The sequence below is a fragment of the Vicugna pacos genome, chromosome 1 (genome assembly GCF_048564905.1).
Source record: "Vicugna pacos chromosome 1, VicPac4, whole genome shotgun sequence".
In the NCBI taxonomy this organism is placed as follows: domain Eukaryota; kingdom Metazoa; phylum Chordata; class Mammalia; order Artiodactyla; family Camelidae; genus Vicugna; species Vicugna pacos.
The window spans coordinates 16,463,405-16,485,830 of record NC_132987.1 but is presented as its reverse complement, the minus strand read 5'-3'; the positions used below and the strand labels follow the sequence as shown (position 1 = coordinate 16,485,830).

The 22,426-nt window shown below is 35.1% G+C and overlaps 1 protein-coding gene across 1 annotated transcript in view; it reads left to right on the top strand.

The window, feature by feature from the left end:
• STAG1 (STAG1 cohesin complex component) overlaps positions 1–22,426 on the top strand; it is a 335,040-nt gene that overhangs the window by 129,304 nt on the left and 183,310 nt on the right. Inside the window, exon 5 of the mRNA XM_031678031.2 lies at positions 15,960–16,056. Coding sequence (XP_031533891.1) covers positions 15,960–16,056 — 97 coding nt within the window. The remainder of the gene's footprint in view (positions 1–15,959; positions 16,057–22,426) is intronic.

Genomic DNA, 22,426 nt, shown 5'->3' with positions numbered 1-22,426 from the left:
CAGATTTTGTGAACTGGTTGAATGTGTAGAGGAATTTTACAGTTCTAGATGTTTTCGGAGGAAATAGGTGGGAAGGAGAATCAGTGGAATAAAGAGTTAAGAGAAGGAAACCAAATACTGTGTAGTTATTTTACAGAACAAGAAGAAAACAGTATAACTTTGTGTTTTAAATGGTTGTACATGATACAGATTACATAGTCATCTTAAGAGACTTACTGGCTTCAGATTTCAAAATAAATTTGGCTTAAAATTGGAAATTAAATGCATGCTTTACAGGTATTTTTAGCTTTGCAACCTAAACTTGACCCCCATTATTCAATAGTGGGGAAAATACTGAACTATTAGAAGACAAGGAAAGTGGTCATTATTTAACTGGAAAAGTCACTAAACATTTTCCGCCTGTAGTTTCCTTATCAGTAGTTGATAATCCTGCTTGTTAGGCTTCTTGGGAGAATCAAATGAGGCTGATTTATGTCAGTGTATTGTGGTACAAAATATTTTAGTTATGCTTGGTTTATGATAAAATTCAAAGCTCACCTTTTAGTGAGGCTTCAAGTGGTTTTGATTCTGTAGATACTATATTTTGTATTTGTAGATATTGTACAGAATTCTAGAGTACATCATGTTAAAATTTGGATTAAGACTGGAGAAAGTTGTAAGGAGAAGACTTCTGTGAGGTCATGTTTTGAGCCAAGAAAGACCTTGCCAAGCATAATATAATGTCCCTTACTACAAATTAACCGTGTTCTTTTAAAATGTGTGTTAGAGAATTTATCTAAGAAAATGCTGCTTAGAATAAAATGTTGAGGTTGATAAAAATAACTCATTTGGACATTCTTAGTTGATTTCTTTTGACACCATTATTCCTTGTAGTAAGGGAGTAATGTGACTATACAAGGAAGCATAGCAGTTCAGAACAGTTCCACAAATTATTTGACATGCAAAAGAGAAAAAGGCAAGTAATAAGTATCTCTTTCTCATTTTCTGTTCTTTTTTTTTAAAACTATTAAATTTTTGGCAACTTTTTGCTTATCTCTCGAATTACATTTTTAGATTTTCTGGTTCATGAAATATAAACATCTTGAATCACTGGTTTACAGAATCCAAACTTAAAGTCTGACATCATAAGCAAGTAGCATTTTTCTCTTGAGTTTTCCATTGTCAGCTCCTGCTGATGGCTTACTGGAAAACAGGTGGTCAGAGTTAACTATTACTTGGAAAGCATCTGTTCGATGTGAGGCAAACTCCCTTAGTGTTCCTTAAAGTATGTACAGCCTCTTCCAATCAAGTTTAATGCACAGACTTCCCTCATACCAGATACTAGTTACACACTTAATGATAGGTTGAGCCCCTCCCTGTCCCCACCACCCTCTTCCCAGGAACCACCAAGATTAAATGGTTTTGGATATCAGGACCTATGGCAAGCACTTTCTGTATCTGCTGTACCACCTTCCACAGTAAAATCCATATATTCAGCATTTAGTAAATAGTTGATAAATACATTAATAACCTCATGCCTGTCGTAATAGCTGTCTTCAAAAAGTCTGCAAGTAATAAGTGTTGGAGAGAATGCAGAGAAAAGGGAACCCTTGTATGTTATTGGTGGGAATGTAAATTGGTTCAGCCACTGTGAAGAAATAGTATGGAAGTTCCTCAGAAGACTAAAAATGGAACTACTATATGATCCTACTCCTGGGTATGTATCTGGAAAAAAGAAAAACACTAATTTGAAAAGATACATGCCCTACATTGTCCATAGCAGCAATTTTTTTTTTATTATTGAAGTATATAGTTGGTTTACAGTGTGTTAATTTCTGGTGTACAGCATGATGTTGCAGTTATATATACATATATATTCCTTTTCATATTCTTTTTTATTATAGGTTATTACAAGATATTGACTATAGTTCCCTGTGCTATACAGTAGAACCTTGTTGTTTATATATAATAGTATCCATAGCAGGAATTTATAATAGCCAAGATATGGAAGCAGCCCAAATGCCCATCAACAGACAAATGGATAAAGAAGGTGTGGTATATATATATATATATATATATATACAGGATGGAATATTACTCAGCTACAAAAAAGAATGAACTCCTGACATTTGCAGCAACATGGATGGGTCTAGAGAATATTATGCTTAGTAAAATAAGTCAAAGAAAGACAAATACTGTATGATATCACTTATATGCGGAATCTAAAAAATAATACAAATGAATGTATATGCAAAACAGACTCACAGATATAGAAAACAAATTAGTAGCTTACCAAAATGGGAAGAGGGGAAGGGGCAAAGTAGAGGTATGGATTTAAGATATACAAACTACTTTATGTATAAACTAGATAAGCAAGAGGGATATCTTATATAGCACAGGGAATTATAGCCATTATCTTGTAATAAATTTTAATGGAGAATAATCTGTAAAAACACTGAATCAGTCTGCTGTATACCTGAAGCTATATTTCAATAAAGTATAATATTTAATATTGTAAATCACCTATAATATACAATATTGTAAATATTATAAATCAACTATATTTCAATAGGATTTTTTAAATTATACAAATGAATCTATAGACAAAACAGAAACAGACTCACAGACCTGGAAAACAAATTTATGGTTATCAAAGAGGAGAGAGAAATAGGGAAGGGACAAATTAGGAGTATGGGACTAACAGGTACAAACTACTCTACATAAAGTAGGTAAGCAACAAGGATTTACTGTATAGCACAAGGAATTATATCCAATATTTTATAATAACCTATGATGGAATATAGTCTGAAAAAGAAAAACTGCATCATCTGTGCTGTACACCTGAAACATGACATTGTAGATCAACTATATTTCAATTAAAAAAATTATTTTTAAATGGTGGCATTTTTAATCCACAGAATTTTGTGTTTTTTTGATTAGAAGTTAGTAGTTTTTTCTACATATTTATTGTTTATTTATATTTCCTTTAAAAATCTTCTAAAATTTATTTATGTATGTAATGCAACACCAATCTAAATCTTAGGGACTGGTTTTGAAATTGCTAAAGTGATTGAGAAGAACAAATGGCCAAAAAAATTCTGAAAAAAATCTCTACCAATTAGTAGACTATATCATAAAGCTGCAGAAAATACTAATGTAAGTGATTGGCTCAACAACTGGCAAATGAATCAGTTGAACACAAACAGACCTAAGTATAAATAATAATGTAATTTATGTTTAAAAATATGCCCTGTCTGTTTCTTCTCTTCATAATTGTCAACTGATTAACAAAAAAGCAGACTTTCACCTCTTATCTTGCACCAAAATTTAAATGTAGTAAAAAATTAAATATAAACAATGACATCATAAAACAATTAGAAAAAATTATGTGAAAAATTATTGGATTTGAGAATTTTAAAAGTATGAAAACAAACTTAAGCATAGTTAAATGTTTTCAGTATTTAGCCTTTTATCATTATATAATATCTATTTCCTGTTTATTGCTTCTAATCTTAAATTCCAATATGTTGTTAATATTGCCACTTCAGCCTTTCTGGTTTTGTTTATTCACCTAGTATTTCTTGATCCATATTTTTATTTTCTTTTTTATAGAAAGCGAATTTTATTTTTATTTAAATTATACATATACATGTTTTTTTTTTAGAAAAATCAAATAGTACAGTGATTATAATAGCAATCAGTCATGTCTTTCTGTACCCACTCCCAGTCCTACTCCTCAGAGTAACGTTTTCATTTCTTTTAGTTTTTTTACCTGGTATTTACTCTACATAATTATTTACTGTTGTTTTTCACAGCATTGTGCTGATTAGGTATGATGAACAGAAAGTAGTAGGGACAAGCAAAACCTTGGAAAGACATACACAAAAATAGAGGGTGTGTGATAACCTCCTAAAAACATTAGGCGCCCCTTGACCACCTCAGTTAAGTATCTGGGCATTCAGTGGTTGGGGCATGTCATCAAAATAGTGAACTAGTGTGATGTTTTATGTAATGTAAAGATGATCAAGATAACTGTGGACTGTTGTGGTGGGCAGACTCAAGTGTGGCCCTTGGTGATCCCCACCTCGTAATATTTGTACTCTTGACCCCTCCCTTTGTGTTGATATCTATGACTTCCTTTTAACCACCAGTTACAGCATAGGTGATGGGAGGGCAATTCTGTGATTGCACTATGTTGTATGAAAGACTGTCTTGCTAGCAGACTTGCTCTGAGGATTCTCCTTGTTGGCTTGACAAAGCAAGTGATTGTGTTGGGGAAGCCCATGGCAAGGAACTGTGGGCAACTTATTGGTCCTTTGAGGGTTGTTTCCAGCCAATAGCCAGCAGGAGGTCAAGGCCCTCAGTTCTACAACCAACTGCAAGGATATTAATTCTTACAGCAACATAAGCTTAGAAGTAGATTTTTTCCCATTTGAGCCTCCAGATGAGAATGTAGCATACCTTGATTGCAGCCCTGTAGACCCTAAGCAGAAAATTCAGATGAGCTGTATCTAGACTTCTGACTCTCACAGATTGTGAGATATAGACAACCAAGACAACTATATATGGCAAAGAGCAGAAAGATTAACATAGTGCTGAAGTAACACTGAAAGGTATACTTTTGTCTATTGCAGGTAAAAACAACTGAGTGGTCCTTGTTAATTGTAGAAAAAGACATTAGTCAGGTTAGTAGCTGCATTTCAAGTGCTAGGGCCTGCAATTACTGTGACGGTAACCACCTGATTAAGTTTATGATGAAACATAGCTGTTCTCCAGGATTCATCTTACTTCTTTGTGGATCAAACTGGTTAGTCTAATGAGGGTATAATAGGTTTCACCACCTGTGCCTCTTTGAAGTCTTTGATTAAATTCTGTAATTACCACGGTGATGTAGTATTGCTTATAGTTTATTATCTTTATAAGGAAAGGTTAACTTCCCGTTAGATATTCCTACTGTAATGCCTCTTATCCCATGGGTCAGAAAGTCAGTGTGGGCTTCTTCCAGTTGTCAAGTATGTGTATTCCAAGTGTATATTTAGGAACTGGGGGAATAGCCATAGGATGAATCCCTGGACCATTTGGGTTCACTCTTACTCAGACTGAGTTACAGTCCCATGTATCACCTGACCCATGTGTCATCATAAACCTCTAATTTAGCTGGGAGACCACAATGCCAGGAATTGAGGGCACTTCAGAGATAGTGTTTATTAATAACAGCGTGGCTCACTCAGTCAGACTGGAGTTACAACCTCATCTATCACCTGACCCATGTATCACCGTAAACCTCTATAATTTAATTGGTGGGCCACAGTGCCAGGAATTAAGGGCAATTCAGAGACAATGTGTATTACTAATAGTAAATATTTTCTTTTTACAGTGCATAGTACCTCTCATTAATGGCTGCAAGTCTCTGGAGAAGGAATAGGGGAAGGTGTGTGGTGTGACTTGCAGTAATTATGCAGGGTTATTTTTTCAAGGGGTCCAGTTTCCACTTTATTCAGTAGACTCTAGATCTGTGAGCTAACCCAGGTTTGGCGACTGGTGGTAAGGCTGTAACTCTCCAGTCTGTTAGAGACACAGATTTCTGGCTATTAGACCTAGAGTTTTTCCTGTTACATAAATTATAGTACTCTATTGGGATGTCTGCCTATTTTGTTCTTAGGGGTACTATCATCAGTTACTGCCAAACATTTCTAGGCCAAGTCATTCTGTTGACGAGTACATCCCTACTACCCTTTACAGGTAATGTGCTCACCTTGTCTTTGATGATTAAGTATGGCCACTTGGGCTGTGTTACCTTGGATCTCATCATCTCCATTGAAACCTGGGGGCTCTTCTTAATGGCTACATACCCTACACTCATATCAGACTTACAAAGGAGAGTAAATTCAGACCTTTGTAAGGATGTAGATGTAGTTCCTCCCTTCACTAGTGTTCTTCTGGGCCCTCTTGTGTAACATAGGTGAGGAATAGCAGTATGAAATTCTCACATGATAAATACAGTCTAACTCCCTAAATCATTAGACTCTTTCCTTCATCCATATCAATGCCAGGAAAGCTCTGGCATCACAACCTTTAAATCCAACTTTTAGTGCACCAATTAGATAATAATTATAGTCATGTCCAGCTACACGAACTAATGTATTAAATCTGATGTTGCTAATGAATGCACCCATGCCAGTTAATTTGTTCTGATGTAGCATATTCCACCCACCTTGGTCAAATACTTCAGGCATCTACTCCAATCCATGGTCCTTCAGTATCTGTTGGGTATGTAAGCTGTTTCCTCTTGGGTCATCGTGTCTACCTTTCCCCCTGGAGCATGCTGAGTTTTGACCCTAGTTACGGACCTAATGGCAACAGGGGTTGGTTGTGGTGGGTCTTCAGGAGAATGAGCATCCCCCTTCAAGGCATCTGCCCTGGTGAGATTATCAGAGGGTTTTTAAATAAAGAAAGTCTGGTGTTCTTAGATGCTGGGAAGCAAGCTAGTTCCACTGGTATGGGAGGCTGTCAGTTACTGGCGGGGTTTGGGGAAGAGGGAACAGGGTCAAAATTGTTAGTTTCATCTAGGACCAACACTAGATGTCTCCATTCCAGTTTTAGGATCCCATTCTTTCCTAAACGCAAACTTTTTAATGCAAAAGTTGGAGACTGAATTCAACTGTTGTAATTTAGCAACCTACACAATTAAACTTTTAGCTTGATTTTCAGCAGTATTAGCCCCATACCTACAAGAAAGATTTTTGTAAGGGAATCATGGAAGCTCTCTGGTTCTGACACTGTGACTTAAGCTGAGAGTTAATGGGCTTGAGCTTGTCATTTTCTCAAAGGTGCTCCATTGTACACAAAAGTATCTCACACTGCTGTCCTCACAGTCATCATTACTATCATAGTGGCAAATATAGCAGCCACTTAAGTTCCTCAAGCATGTGCTTGAATTGACGCTTCATCACAGTGAACCACAAGTAATAGCTTCACTGATTTTCTGAAACTACTGCATGCCATAGATTACTAGCATCCTATTTCCTTGGCAAGGAGCTGAGCCCTGTACTTAATCCCAGAGGCATGACCAGACCAGTCCCCATATCTCATCTTCACTAGTATATCATCTGGAACCATTCCTGGGACTAATTCTGTACCAATCTGGTGTCAATCAGGAGTCAAAAACTATAGAGTAATTTGAATTGGTAAAATTTGTTTACATAATTGTTAAACTATGTTAGAAGAGTAATTATAAAGATGTAAAGATAACACTGAATTTCTGAGGGCTGAAGAACATTTCACAAGGAAAGACACCCTCGGAAGAGGGGACTTCCCTTCTCCAGGCTAGGTTCAGATGTTGTTGGAGAAGATAGAGTTACAGCCTATTGAATAACAGATGTTCACTGAATTGCCTTAACCAGAACTGGCTCACAGTAGCTGGGCAGCAGTAAACAATACTCTGAGATACAGTTATGTTCAATATGGTAGACAGTTGTGCAGTGGAAGATGAGGCACTGATGCCGGCATGAGACCTGGAGCACGCCAGTGTCTGTGTCACTAGGGCTGCATCAGGAGGGTAATCACTAACCTCAGCCTGGGGTAGAAAGTTGCCAGAGGACTGCACACTCTTGACATGAGCCTGGGACAGACCAGTACTGGATTTCATTTCATACACTCAGCAAGAACAAGAAAAGCTAAACTCTGACGCATGGAACCCAGGGAGAGAAGCCGTTTTCCTTCTACAGTGTCCTTCCAGAGTTCTGTGCTAATAAAAGCTTAACATAGTGCTTACTGTGAAGGAGAAATGCTTATAAAGTCCAGTTCATTACGATAGAGCAGCTACTGAAGAGTATCTTTGGAGCTGAGGTGCAGTAAATTGACAATTGATGCAGAGGCTTTCCTCAAATGTCTGGCATTGACTGCTGTTTGCTTCCTTAAGAGTGTGGCATTGAATGCAGATTGGATGCTCTGTATGTAGAGGTGGAGTTTGTGTATGTTGTCTGACTTTAACTATTGGTCCTGACATTTATAAGATTTTCTCTTTTTCCTTGGAATTTATGAGTTTTGCCTGGACATGCTTATGTGTGTCATTTTCCCATTGATTCTGGCAACAATTAGATAGGCCATGTTAATGTTCAGATTTAAATCTTTCATTGACCAGGTGGATTTCCCTCTAATAACGATCAGTTTAATTGTCTTCTCTTTTTTTCCCCTTCTGAAACGTGTGTACTCATTAGTCTTAGATATATCTACCAAGTCTCTTACTCTATTCCTCAAGAATTCCATTTCTGTATTTTTATTTTGTGTTGAGAATTTTCCCCTCACTAAACTTCTAAGGCAATAAATTCATTCTCTATAGTGATTATTCTTCAATTTATCCAATATTTAAATTTGAAAAAAACCTGTAACTTCCAGAAAGTCTTTTCTTTTTAAAGCCGGAAAGGCTTTAAATCTCCCATCTGTTTCATAGATTCCTGATTTACTTTTTCTTTTCTCCTTTTTGTTGCTGAGTCTTTCAGGCCTGTTATTTTGCTTTGACTTCTTAAGGCTCTTTTCAATTTGGATGGTCAAGTCCAATTACTAGGATCCCCTCTGTTGGTACAAATTCATGTATAATAGGTGTTGCCATTGTCTACATTCCTGAGTATTACACTAACCAACAGTTCTGTTCATTGGATAGTGCTTTCCCAGCCTTACGAGTAGGAGGCAACTCAGTTTATTTTAATGGTCGCCTCAGTTCCTCTGAGGCCAAAAATATAAAAACTTTGCATTAAGAGGATTGATAGTGAAAATATCATTTTAATTTATCTGTACCATTTCTGTACCGTTTTGTTTAGACATCACTGTTGTAATAGTCAGCTTCAGACGTAGTTAGGTTATCAGGTTAAATTGAAAAGTATACTTGTTGACAGTACTTTGTATTTCAAGAGCAGAATAATACAATACAAAAGGGAAAAACTAAGATTAGTATCAAGTAAAAGTATGAAATATGCTGTGCATGCAGGCATGGAGCATTGTGTTTTTTTTCCTGGAAAATGACATTGAAATGATATTACAGTCTGTGATTCCATTCCTAACTCTGGATTAAAAGCTGGCCTGTCGCATGATGGGTCACACCATTTATCTTAACTTAAAAACAAATTTCTGTACATTTAGGCAATGATATAATTGTGTAAAAGGACAGTGATATAATCAGATTGGCCAGAAGCTGCAGTCAGTTAAAACACAAAAATCAACAAGAAGAAAAAACAGCTTTTAGAGAACTCTGAAAACTGAGAACATTTTGGCTTATACCTTAGGGTGAAATAACAGCCTTGTTTTATGGAATAATGAAGAACTCGCAGTCTACCTATGCAGTTTGTATGTATGTATGTATGTATGTATTTATTTGCATTCACAGAAGACATGTTATATGAAATTGCTAAAGCTGTTTAAAAAATCGTCTAAATGTTAATTTATTATATAGTGATTCTTAGTTGGAAAGAGGGAGGGCCCTTTATTCATTTAAGATTCCTAATTAGGGTGTTTAGTCTGCAAAGTAACTATCTTGTGATCTGCTTATATTTTTCCAAAGCAAATGAATCTACTCTTCAGCAAAGTATAGAATGCTCTCTGTGACCTTGCCTGCTTAACCAAGTTTCTATCAAATGGCCTGCTGAGAGAAGTATATTTATCTAATACAGATTGAAGAATGTGCACTCAGTGTACTGTGTAGATACCTGTGTTGAATTGATTATCTTTCTTTTAGGTTTAGTTCATAAGAAGCTTAAAGGCAGATTTAAAACTCATTTTTAACTACAACATTGACTCTTCTGTCCATATATTTATATTTCCTCTTATTAGCCTTGACATTTCTTCTGTGTTCTCTTTAGTTTTTCAATTTTTAAAATAGTATATTTCTAACTACTTCAAATTCTTCTTATACTGTCTTCTATTATAATACGATAAAATCATTATTATAGCAAATGTCATGATTTTTGTCATTTGAATGTAGTCTGTGATTCAGGTGCTGGCTTTTTAAGGATCTGTGGCTAAATTCTCAGAGATTTTCTTATTAGTAAAGTCTTAAATTTAAACTTTTTAAAATGAATTGAGGGCAAGCCTGTCAGTTTCACAGTTTGAATTTTTGCATATCTTTTTCTATGCTACTCTGTATGCTTGTGTGTGATGATATTATTTTAACAGTAGAACCATACACATTTCTCTTTTCACTTAATATGTCACAAATAACTTTCTGTATCATTAGTGCTAACATATCAATACAGCTCATTTGTATTAATAGTTACATTTTATTCTACTGTACATATATACCATAATTTAGTGAAACTTTCTTTTATAGACATTAAGATTGCAATTTTTTTTGGCTCCAGTAAAATATTTTACTACAATATCTACAATATTTACTATACTATTTTTTTGCCCCACTACAGTATCCATGCAGGTGAGTGTTTTTTCTGTGTAGGAAGAAGGCGGCATATAGATAGTTATAGCCAGAGGGGCAGATTTTGAAAGAGGTGATTGGCTACTTTGTAGAAATTTATTTTTTCTTTTTCATAGTGGAGAAAGTTCTAGGAAGGTACTGGCCAGAACAGACTTTATGTTTCCGCTCCCCTTTTATTTGATATATATGATGTGTATACTATTTCTTTTGATGGTATCCCATAATTGTTGTCAGCTTTCTTAATTCCTTGTCATTCTTTTTTTTTTTTTTCCTCCTCTGGTTGGATATTTTCAGTTGATTTGTGTTCTAGCTCACTGATTCTCCCTGCAGCTTGTTCAATTCTGCTGTTGAGATTCTATTTTGAATTCTTTAGTACAGTCACTGTATTCAGTTTCAAAATTGGTTTGGGTTTTTCTTTTGTCTTCTGTCTCTCTGTTGAACTTCTTATTTTGTTCTTGTATTTTTTTCCTGATACATTAACTTTTTCATCTGTGTTCTCTTGTAGATCTCTGATCATCTGTGGGACAGTTGTTTTGAATTCTTTGTTAGGCAATTCCTGGATCTTCATTTCTTTGAGCCAGTTTCTAGAGGCATACTGTATCCCTTTGGTGCAGATATATTTCCCAAATTCATCATAATCCCTATTGCTTTGTTTTCATGTTTGTGCATTTAAAGAAGTGGTTAACCTCTTCCAGACTTTATTGACTGAATTTAATAAGGGAAGCCTTTCACCTGTGAGTAAGAGCACACAGGATAATGCTGTGACCCTGGGTATAGTGATACAGGGGCATGTGGCAGCATTGGGTCCCTGGGGGCATAATGTGTCTTTGGCTCCAGCCACTGGGGTCCACACCACTGACAGCTGTGTGATTCTTGACAAGCACTGTGGGAGATCTGCAGTGGCTACAGGATCTGTTGTGGTCCTAAGCAGTGCCTCTGGGTTCAGTGGCTAGGGACCAGGGCAGGCTGTGGTGGGCAGCTGCAGGTGCCTATGTAGTGGCAGAGGCCAGTTGCAGACATACTTGTAGGGATGAGGACTAATGCAGATAGCAAGGGTTGGGACCAACTGTGGACTCATTGGCTGAAATGGAGTCCCTGGCCGTCAGTGTCCTCTTCTGTGGTTGTCCACTCTCCCCCCAGATGAGCACACTGCAGTGGAGACTGGTAATGGGGGTTTGGCTGGGGTGTGCCATGCACAGCTTAGAACAGTGAGTACAGGTAGGCATATGGGTGCTGGTCAGTGACAGGAGGCAGGGCCTGATCTTGGCCTACAAGCAGCAGCTGCAGGGTGCCTTGGTTATAGGTGCACTTACCTGGCAGCATTATTGTCTCCCTCCAAACCCACCATGCATGCTCACTACAGTGGAGGCCAGCGATGGACGTTAGGCTAGTAGTGCACCATTGGAGGGGCAAGTCCTGAGTATGAGCACAGTGGTGAGGTTCAGTGTGGGTGTATGGGTGGTGGTAAGCTGGTATCTTGCACTTGCGCACCTGCAGAAGCTGCAAGTGCACAAGTGCAGAATACTAGCCTAACACCTGCAAGTGTGGCTCTCAAGCTCTGGTGGTTGGTGTCTTACACTTGTGCAGCTTCAGAGAGCTATGTTTATATTCTCTCCCTCCCCACCTCTATTTTATATATGTATTTATATTATATAAATATAATATATATAATATATATATTAAGAATTATATATATAATATATATAATATATTATATATATTCTTTATATATAATATATATGTAATATATTATATATATATATTCTTTATATATATATAAAGAATAGTGCATATAGTGTAGGTCTGGTATTGGCAGGGGAAGTGTGCAGAAAGGAACTCAGACAGTTGGCATCAGCAGGCACAAATACCTGGGGGAAAAGATGTTTAGATCTGTGGGGAATCCGCAGTGACAGTGCTGGGTTTGGCTTCCTTGTTGGTGAAATTTGCTGAGTTTTTCTGAAGAGCAGGTCTCTGTGAACTCTGATCCCTTGGGCTGCTTGTCTGCTAGTAATAGCTTCTGCTTTTATTCCTTGTTCCTAGCCAGCTTCATACATCTCAGGTTTGCTAGTCTAGGTGGGGTGAAACTGAAGCAGGACCTTTGTGCTGTGCACTGTGAGACTGGAGAAGCTGGTCATTCACCTTACACTTCCTTTCTTGGCAAGAGGAACTCTTTATAACTGCGAGGTTCCTTCTTAGCACTGAACAGTATCATTTTGGGGGATGGGATGATGCAGGCAAAATGAAGTTACCTTCTTTCTCTTCTGATGTGATTATTCTCAGTTTTGATGACCTTAAACCTTCCTCAGTAGACTCTAGAAGTCTCCTGGATCTAGTATTGTTCCTGGATAGCTGTCTGGTTGTTGATTTTTGTGGGGCATTGTGTTTTCTGCCTAACTGATGGGCAGGTTTTTTTTCTTTCTCTCTTTTCTTTTCTTTTCTTTTCTTTTCTTTTCTTTTCTTTTCTTCTCTCTTTCTCTCTTTCTCTCTTTCTCTCTCTCTTTCTTTCTTTCTTTCTTTCTTTCTTTCTTTCTTTCTTTCTTTCTATATGGCATTCCATTATCCACTTGCTTTCATTATTTTTGATGAGAAATGTGCATATTTCTTATCCTGTTGTCTCCTATGTGTGCTCTGTGGCTGCTTTTAATTTTTTTTATTTGAAGATTCCCAACTATTTAGTTTTGATGTGCCTTCTGTAGTATTCTGTTTTATCTTCTTCTTATCCCTACCAAGCCATATTATGACAGGTTGTATCGTCCACCTACTTATGCCCAACTTGGCAATGCCTCTCACGGTCATCAGTTTCTGTCAGTGTAAGAAAGGCTTATCTCTTGGAGTTTAGTTGTTTAGATTCCTTTTCCCCTATACCTCTCTGATAGCTTTTAAAAAGATACAACTTCCAGATGAATAACCAATCATGTCAGTATCATTTATTAAATAAACCACCCTTTTCTGTCTAAACCTGAAATATCTCCTCTGTTATAGCTTAAGTTTTAAATATACCTGGATCTATTTCTGTGCTTTCTTGCCTAAATTACTTTTCTAGTCCTATATTACTTTTAATCTATATTGTTTTCAGTATTTTTATATTGTTTTAGTATTTTTAATGCAAGTCCCTCCTCACTAGTCTTATTCAGTTTCAGGCTCTTCATATATAACTAGTTGGATTATAAATTGATAGTTGTACTTTGGGAGCTAAAGAAAAATTTTGGTCACCATGTTCAGAGTGCCTTCACAATGCTGGACCTCATCTAGAAAGGGGGAAATAATTTCCTCTTCTGCTTTATGCCACACTTCATTACCTGGATCACCAAACATTTCTACTTGTCCTCAGTCTCAAAGTCACCCTTGACCTGCTTTATCCATTCTTAGTCCTCACCACCATTCCTAGCCAACAGGACCTAAACATGCTATGCAAAAAAGCTGAACCTTGAACATGTATCATGCCATTCTTTCTTTTTTTCCCCCTTCTCCTGCCATCATTATATTTTCTTTGTACTTTAAGAACAACACCTCCCAGACACTAATGTGATGAAACAGAAACAAAGAGTGTTATGTGTATCAGCAGTTAACAAAAAAGTCATCTCTTTCACAGAAAAGAAGGAAATATGGTTATTACTCAGTAGAGGAGATCATTAAAGAAGGGAAAGGGGGTATGCTCAATCAGAATGGGTTAAAATTAAAAGGCTGATAATACACAGTATTGGTAAGGATGTGGAGGACTCAATATCATTCATTGCTGATGGAAGTGTAATTTAATACACCAATTTTGGAAAATTGTTTGACATTGTGTACTAACCCTCAACATACATGGTATTCTGTTTGTTAATAAGTCTGCTATTGGGGATATATGCAATAGAAAAAATGTTGATGTCAGACGATGTGTTGAAAACAACACTCAAGTATATCAGTAGTAAAATGAATTATAGAGTGTGTCATATTGACAAAATAAAACTATTGAGGAGTGCAAACAAGGATTACTGCTAACACAAAATAACATGGCTGAACCTCACTGATTTAGCTTTGACCGAAAGAAATCAAATACAGCATGATACTATTTATATGAATTTCAGAAACATCAACTGTTAAGGAATAATTTGGGTTGATGTTGGTTGCTAATTGGAAGGGAAATGAGGCAGCCTGTTTTAGTTCTGGAAATGTTTTTACATTTTCATCTTGGTTATGGTTACACAGGTATATGTATTTACAAACTTTCATCAAGGAGTAACTTAAGATTTTACTAAGATATAACTTAGAGTATATTTATACCTAAGTAACAAAAATAAAAATGTCTTTAACTTTAAAAATTATTTGCATATATTTTCTGTGCTTGCCCAGGAAAAACCTCAAATAGTTTTGCCCCTAATATGCTAAGTGGAATCACATTAAAGTTATCTAACAATTTGGAAATACATTACTGATACAACACTAAGCTTTTTTAAGAAAAGTCAGTATGTGAAACTTACATAGGTTATTTTCTGTATCGTATATGTTTCAAAATTTGTAGATACTGACAGGCATATGCAGAATAAACAAACAAGATTATACTATATAGCACAGGGAAATATATACAAGATCTTCTGGTAGCTCACAGCAATAAAAATAATTTTCTTAATTAAAACTTGTACATTCCTTGAATTTATTCTTAGATAATTTTAGTTGGAAACAGGCTTCTCAGTCTGTTTATTTTTCTTCTATATTGCCAATGTTAAAAATTTATTGTGTACATTTATCTTTTGTCAGCTATTTGTCAAATTTTTTATTAGTCTTTTGAGTCACTTTAGTAGAAGTTCTTAAATTTTCGTAGCAACTGTAGGAAAGGAGTTGGCTTTACTGCTATTTTACTAGTTCCTGCATAAACTGAAAACTTAAAACCTGTGTTGAATGGTTAGGGATGCAACCTTGCCTCATTCCTTTTTAGAGCTGAAGTGCGTTAAGGATTTCAAGAACAAGTATATTTTTAGTCTTTGTCTTTCTGTTGTTTACCAACATATCACAGAACCCTAGTTGATCTAGAAAGTTTTTTTTTAAGCTTGACTACAGAATTTTATCAGATACTTTTTTGAGAGCTGGTAGTACAGTTATTTATTTTTCTTTACATTGTTGATAAATTGAATTGTTTGATTTCCTAATTCTGAGACATCCTTGCATTCCTGGAAAAAATGCATTATTATATATGTGTGTACTCTTTTTATGCACTGCTAGGTTTTGTGATACTTAGAAAGCTTATATTTATGAATAAGTGCAATTAGTTTTTGTGTTATTTTCACAATATGATTTGAATATTAGTATCTGTAAGTTGCTTAATAATTATTGGACTTAATAGAATTGGTATAGTCAGGCTTATATTGTGCTCTATTTTGAACAAATCTAGTAATTCACATTTGAATTGCTTTTCAAAATGAGGGAATCTACTTTTAGTTGGCTACAGAGAGAATTTTAGGTAAATAGTTTTCTTGTTTTAAATAGACACATATGGAAAATCAGAAACTTTTGAAAATTTATTTGCTATAGTATCAGTTTTTTTAAAGGTTTCATTTTTATTTATTTTTTTCTACAGTCCGTGGTCGATGACTGGATTGAATCATATAAACAAGACAGGGACATCGCACTTCTGGATTTAATCAACTTTTTTATCCAGTGTTCAGGATGTCGAGGTACAGAATGTTGGAATAAATGGTGTACATTGAGACTGTCAGTCCAGCAGTGTCAAATTTCCTGGAATTATGTGCTAGTCTTTTTCTGGTAAAATTATTTAAAGCTATTTTCTTTTTTTCCTGGTTTGGTTTTACTCATAAAATAATAGATTCTGAATTTTTTGATATTTTGAAGAAAATCTGAAATTAATGAATTTATGAATTGGCTTTTTAGATAAGCTTTTATAATTAATATTTAGTGATATTATTTTTACCTGTGCTCCATATTGCAAACTGTGCTAGTTGCTAACATTCATAATTTTGGATCCTCATGTTACAGATGAAATGCTTGAATCTTAAAAAATTTGTTTGCAGTAACATGAAAATGAGATTTCTTAAGTTTACGGTTGTTTGGAATCCATAGCTAATTTGTTAAAAGTGAAATTTTATTTCATTATATTAATACATAACTTAAAGGTTTTTTTCTCTAGAATAAATCTTAACGGATTAAGTTGTACTGTATGGAGGAAAATCAGTTAGTAAATACCATTCTTTCTTTTTCAATATTGATCGCTGATCAAATTGATTTCTTGAAAGCTTTCTTATTTTCGAACAAGTTATCATTCACCGTATTGACATAATAAGTTTACCTGATATTTATATTACCTACATTATACTAAGCAGTGTTCCAGAGTATACAGATATTACCAAGACAGTCTCTGCCTCAGTGAATATTAGGGTATGTTTAATTTTTAAGGGAAGCTTTATTGCAAAGAAAAAGAGAGAAATATACTAATAGTTTACTAAGGTGATCAGTGCCAAGTGTAATAAAACTGGTTGCTATTTAATAACGTGTATGTGCCAAGCTGTGTGCTTTACACACATTAGCTGATTTAATATTGGTTTAACACTCCTATCAGGCAGATGTGATTTTTATTCTGTAGTTTAGGAAACTGAGAATGCAGGGCTTATGTGAATTTTTGGACATCATATAGTTTGTAAGTGCCAAATTCATGATTTTGATTCAGGCTTGTCTCAATCTGTAATCTATATGTCTAACCACAGGATACTGTGGAAATAGCAAGAAGGGGCTTCTGATCCAGCCCAGGCTGTGTTTCTGTGCATGTGTGAATGTGGGGATAGTTGTAAGAAAGCGCATCCCAGAGGAAGAAACTCTGCAGTGGGACTGAAGTTGAGTAAGAGAAAGTTAAGGAAGAGGAGAAAGACCAAAATTAACAGATTGTGTAAAAATTCCAGAAGACAAGAAAGTAGAGCACACTCTTAAGACATAAATAGAGTTTGTGACCAAATCTTAGAGCATAGAGACAGATAAGGAGTGGCAAGAGATTAGTTTATTTGCAGGAAAGTAAGTTTGTTAATTTTATAGTCTTAAAATAAGCAAGGCAAGTGCTGAGTGATGTGCTTCTCATATGTTACCTCACTTAATCTATATAAATGTCCTGTTGGATTGGGTTTTGGTTTTAAAAACCTGGTAGTCTTAAAAATTGTTTTTCCTTTTGTAATTCATTCCTATGGTTCAAAAAACCAAAAAAAAATTTTTTTAAATATAAAACAAACAACCTTTACCACTTCCTGCCTTCCTCTCTATCTCCACAATTAATTGCTCTTAACTACTTTGTTGTATATCCATCTGTCTGTCTGTCTATGTATGTAAATAGGAAATACTTGCTCTTCCTTTCCCCACCCCTCTCACACAAAAGATACTGGTGTATGGAGAGTTTTCTTGATTGATTAATTTCCTTCCTTCTTTCCTTCCTTCCTTCACCCCTCCCTCCCTTCCTCCCTCCCTCCCTTCTTCCCATCCTGTTTCCAGCATCATAGCATTCCTCTGTGTGTATGTATAACAATTTACTTACCAAGTCTTCTATTAACAGGCCATTGCATTATTTGTAGTCTTTTGCTCTTACAAACAGTAATGTAATGAGTAATTTTGTGTATACCTTATTTGCTCTTTGTGGAAGAATGTCTGTAGGTAACTATATTTGTAATTATATTAGATTCTGGCTAATTTCCTGCTATAGGAATTGTACCCATTTTTATTCCCATCAGTAGTATATGAGAATGTTTGTTTCTTCTCAGTCTTTTCAAAAACAAAGTGTTTTTATAAAAATTTTGTATTGGTCTTATGAATAATTTTAAATGATGTGTCAGTACAATTTTTTTAATTGAGGTGAAATTCATGTAAACAATTAACCAGTTTAAAGTGGGCAGTTCAGTACATTTTAGCACATTCACAATGTTATGCAAGCACTTGTCTCTAGTATCAAAATCTTTTTATCACCCCGGAAAAATACCTAATATTCATTAAGTAGTCCTTCTCCATTCCTTTCTTCCTTGCAACCCTTGGCAACCACTAATCTGCTTTCTGCTCCTCTAGATTTGCCTCTTCTAGTCATTATATATAAAAGGAATTATACAGTATGTAACCTTTTTATGTCTGACTTCTTTCATTTAGCATTATGTCTTCGAGGTTTATTTAAGGAGCATTGTATTGGTATTTATTTCATTATATGTATATTACAGTCTGTTCATCTGTTGGTGGACATTTAGGTTGTTATCAACTTTTGGTTATTGTGAGTATTGCTTCTGTGACCGTTCATGAACAAATACCTATTTCAGTACTTATTTTTTAATTCTTTTATGTAAATACCTAGGAGTAAAATTGCTAGATCATATGGTAATTCTGTTTTAACTTTTTGAGGAACTGCCAAACTGTTTTCACAGCAACTGTACCATTTGAAATTCCAGAAATGTATGAAAATTCTTATTTCTCCACATCCTCTGAAACACTTATATTTTCCAATTTTTAAATTTTAACTATCTTAGTGGGTTTGAAGAGGTATCTTACTGTAATTTTGATTTGTGTTTTCCTAATCACCAGTGATCTTAATCATCTTTTCATGTGCTTTTTGGGCGATTTGTATATCTTTTTTGAAGAAATGTGTATTCAAGTCCTGTGCTCATTTTTAAATTAGATGATTTTTATTTTTGTTTTAAGTTGTTAGAGTTCTTTATGTATTCTGAATACTAAACCCTTATCTGATAAACAACATGCAACTGTTTATAACTTGCAAATTCTGGCTTCCTACTCTATAGGTTCTCTTTTCTACTTTCCTAAAGATGTCCTTTGAACAAAAGCTTTAAATTTTTATCAAACCCAGGTTACCTATTTTTTTCATTTTTTCCTCATGCTTGTGGTATCAAGTCTTAGAACCTATTGCCAATTCTAAGAACATAAAGATTTATCTCTGTGTTTTCTTCTAATCATTTTATAGTTTTATATCTTATATTTAGGTTGATAGTTCATAGTCAGTTTTTATATTTGGATGATTTCAATTTGTATTTCTCTTATGAATATGGCTTAAGAGGTGTTTCTATTTTTTTTCCTGTGAATTCCGTTATTATCATTTGCCACTTTTCCTTTCAACTGTCTTCATAGTCTTGGAAAGGTATTTGACAAAATGGATTTTAAAGCATTTTGGTAAAAGAGACATAGATGCATATTTTCTTCATATGGTTAGCAAAGAAAACTGTCTCTCACATTAGTGGGGTGTAATAAAGATCCAAAAATAGACACAAATACCTGTGAAACTGTAGTAAGCAGGTTTGTAGTAAGCATCAAAACATATAGAAGAAGAGAATTACAAAATATAGTTACACCAAGATACCATTTTCACCTATCAGACTGATAAAAAATTGAAAGTTTTAACACTCTTGTTCCTTAGATTGTGAGGGAATAGACACTACTGCATTGTTTGTTGAAATACAAATTGTATGTCTCTCCTGGAAAGAGATTTGGCAGTATCTACCAGAGCTACGTATGTTTTTATCTTTTGACCTAGCCATCCTACTTCTGGAATTTTGCTATGAAGTTATACCTCCAGTATTACAAAAATAAGTGCACAGGGTTATTCAATACAATATTATTTATAGTTGCAAAATACTGGAAACAACCTAAATGCTCAGATGTAGGACAGTGATTGAATATACTGTGGTATAGTTTATATGATGGAGTTTTTTGGCATTGCAAAAAAGTGTGAGGAAGGTCTTTATGGACTGATGCAGGGAGATTTTCAGGATATGTTTTTCAGTGCAAGGTGCAATAGAGTGCCTGAAAGTGTTCAACCTGTTTTTCAAAGAAAGGGGAAATAATAGAATAAACACATATATTTCTTCATTTGACCAGAAAGAAACAAAGGAAAGATAAGCCAGAGAGTAATGATTGGTTGTCTACAGGGTGTGAGTGTATGTATATGAGATGGAAAGTTTAGAGGGTATTGGGGTGAAAGAATAATACTTAATGGAATATACTTTTGTATAGTCTTGGAGTTACCTTCATTTCCCACATACTCAAAAAAAAAAAAAGGAAAAATCAGTAAAAATGAGGTGAAATCCTAAAAGTGGATGCAAACCGAGCAGATGAACCACACCATGCCATATCATAAATAACATAACCACACCTAAGAGTGTAAAAAGTAAAGTAAATTTTGAACGCAGTGCTTGGGCTATAAAACTACTGGGAGAAAGTGAAGAACACAATATTTACCTAGTCTCCAATTGTTTCCTTACAAGGTATCAAGTTATCTGTTATGGGTAAAATGGTACTTTACCTGTATAAACTTGGTATACACAACCATAAACAAATGATGAAAGCAACATTGCCAGTTATTAAACCAGTTGATAGCACATAATTCATGGTATGCACTTAAAAGAACTCAACCTCACACTTAACAGTATTCTTGCCAAAGTACAGAGTCTGACTCTACTCATGAAGAAACATCAGACAAGCTCAAACTAAGATGTATTCTTCAGGATAACTATCCTGTACTCTTCAATAATGTCAGTGTTGTGAAATACAAAGAAATGGCTTAGGAGCTGTTTCAGACCAGAGACTAAAGGAAATGAATGCAGTACAGTATATCAGATTTTTCCTTTTGATAGAACATTATTGAGACAAATACTGAAATCAGTTCTGTGGATTAGAACATGCATATTGTATTGTTAATTTCATCACTCTCATCATTGTGCTATAGTTGTATAAGAGGGTTTTTTTGCTTTTGAGTTTTGTTTTGTTTTGTTTTTTTGGTTTAGGGAAATAAACACAAGAGTAATGAGAGTGAAAGAAGGCTAAAACAAATATAAAATGTTTACATCAGGAATTTGGTGATGGGTATTCAGTAGTTCCTTGTCCTTTTTTTTTTTTTTTAACAACTTTTCTGTTAACTCCAGAAGGTAAAAAAATGAAAGGAAAAGAAAGAAAAAAGCCTTTTAACACCAAAACCAATAGCATGCTCAAGGGAAACTAGTAGAGTCATGTTCACTAAAGTCAAACAAGGCAAGGAGGCCTACTCTCACAACTCTTATTTAGCATTATATTGGCAGTATAAAACAACACATTTAGAAAATAAAGTGAGTATGACCACTATTTGTGAGTAATATTGAAAGTTTAGAAAGTTCAGGAGAAGTCATTGCAAAACTAAGAAAAGCAATAGGATAATTCTGAAAAAGGAAGATCAAAATGGCAGAATAGGAGGATGCCAAGCTCCCCCTGCCCCAAAACACCTCAAAAATACAGTACATGTAGAGCTACTTGCTGAAAACAAACTGAAGGCTGGTAGAAAGGATCTTCTAGAACCAAGGTTATAATGAAAGATCCAAATGGAGTTGGGTAGGAAGGGAGGAGAAACGATCAGAACAAGACTTGTACTCCTAGCATGGAACACAGAAAAGGAGGGAATATCAGAAGCTTGGGGATCCTCCCTGGGGAGTAAGAGGTTTTAGCTACATGTTGGGTAACCCAGCTTTGGGATCCAACACCAAGAAGATAAGTCCCCTTAGCTGGTTTGAAATCAAGACAAAGTAGACTTTAAAACAAAGCCTACAACAAAAGACAAGGCCACTGTATAGTGATAAAGGCATCCATGCAAGAAGAGGAGAACATTCATTAACATATATGCAGGTAATGTGGGAACTCCTAAATATATAAAGTAAAAATTAGCAGACATAAAAGGAAAAATTGACAATAGTACACTAAGGGCTTCAGCACCTCACTTACCTCAATGGACAGACATTCAGAAAGAAAATCTGTAAGAGTGGTCTTAAGTGACATATTAGACCAGTTGGATTTAACAGACATCTACAGGACATTACATGCCCAAACAACAGAATACACTTTCTCTTCAAGTGCACATGGAGCGTTCTCCAGGATAGATCATGTGGTAGGCCACAAAACATGTCTCAGAAATTTAAGAGGATATAAATTAATTCAAACGTTTTTTCACCCTACCACAACCAGTATGAAAGTAGAAATCAGTTACAGGAAGAACACAGATATGTGCAAACTAAACAATATGCTACTAAAAAACCAATG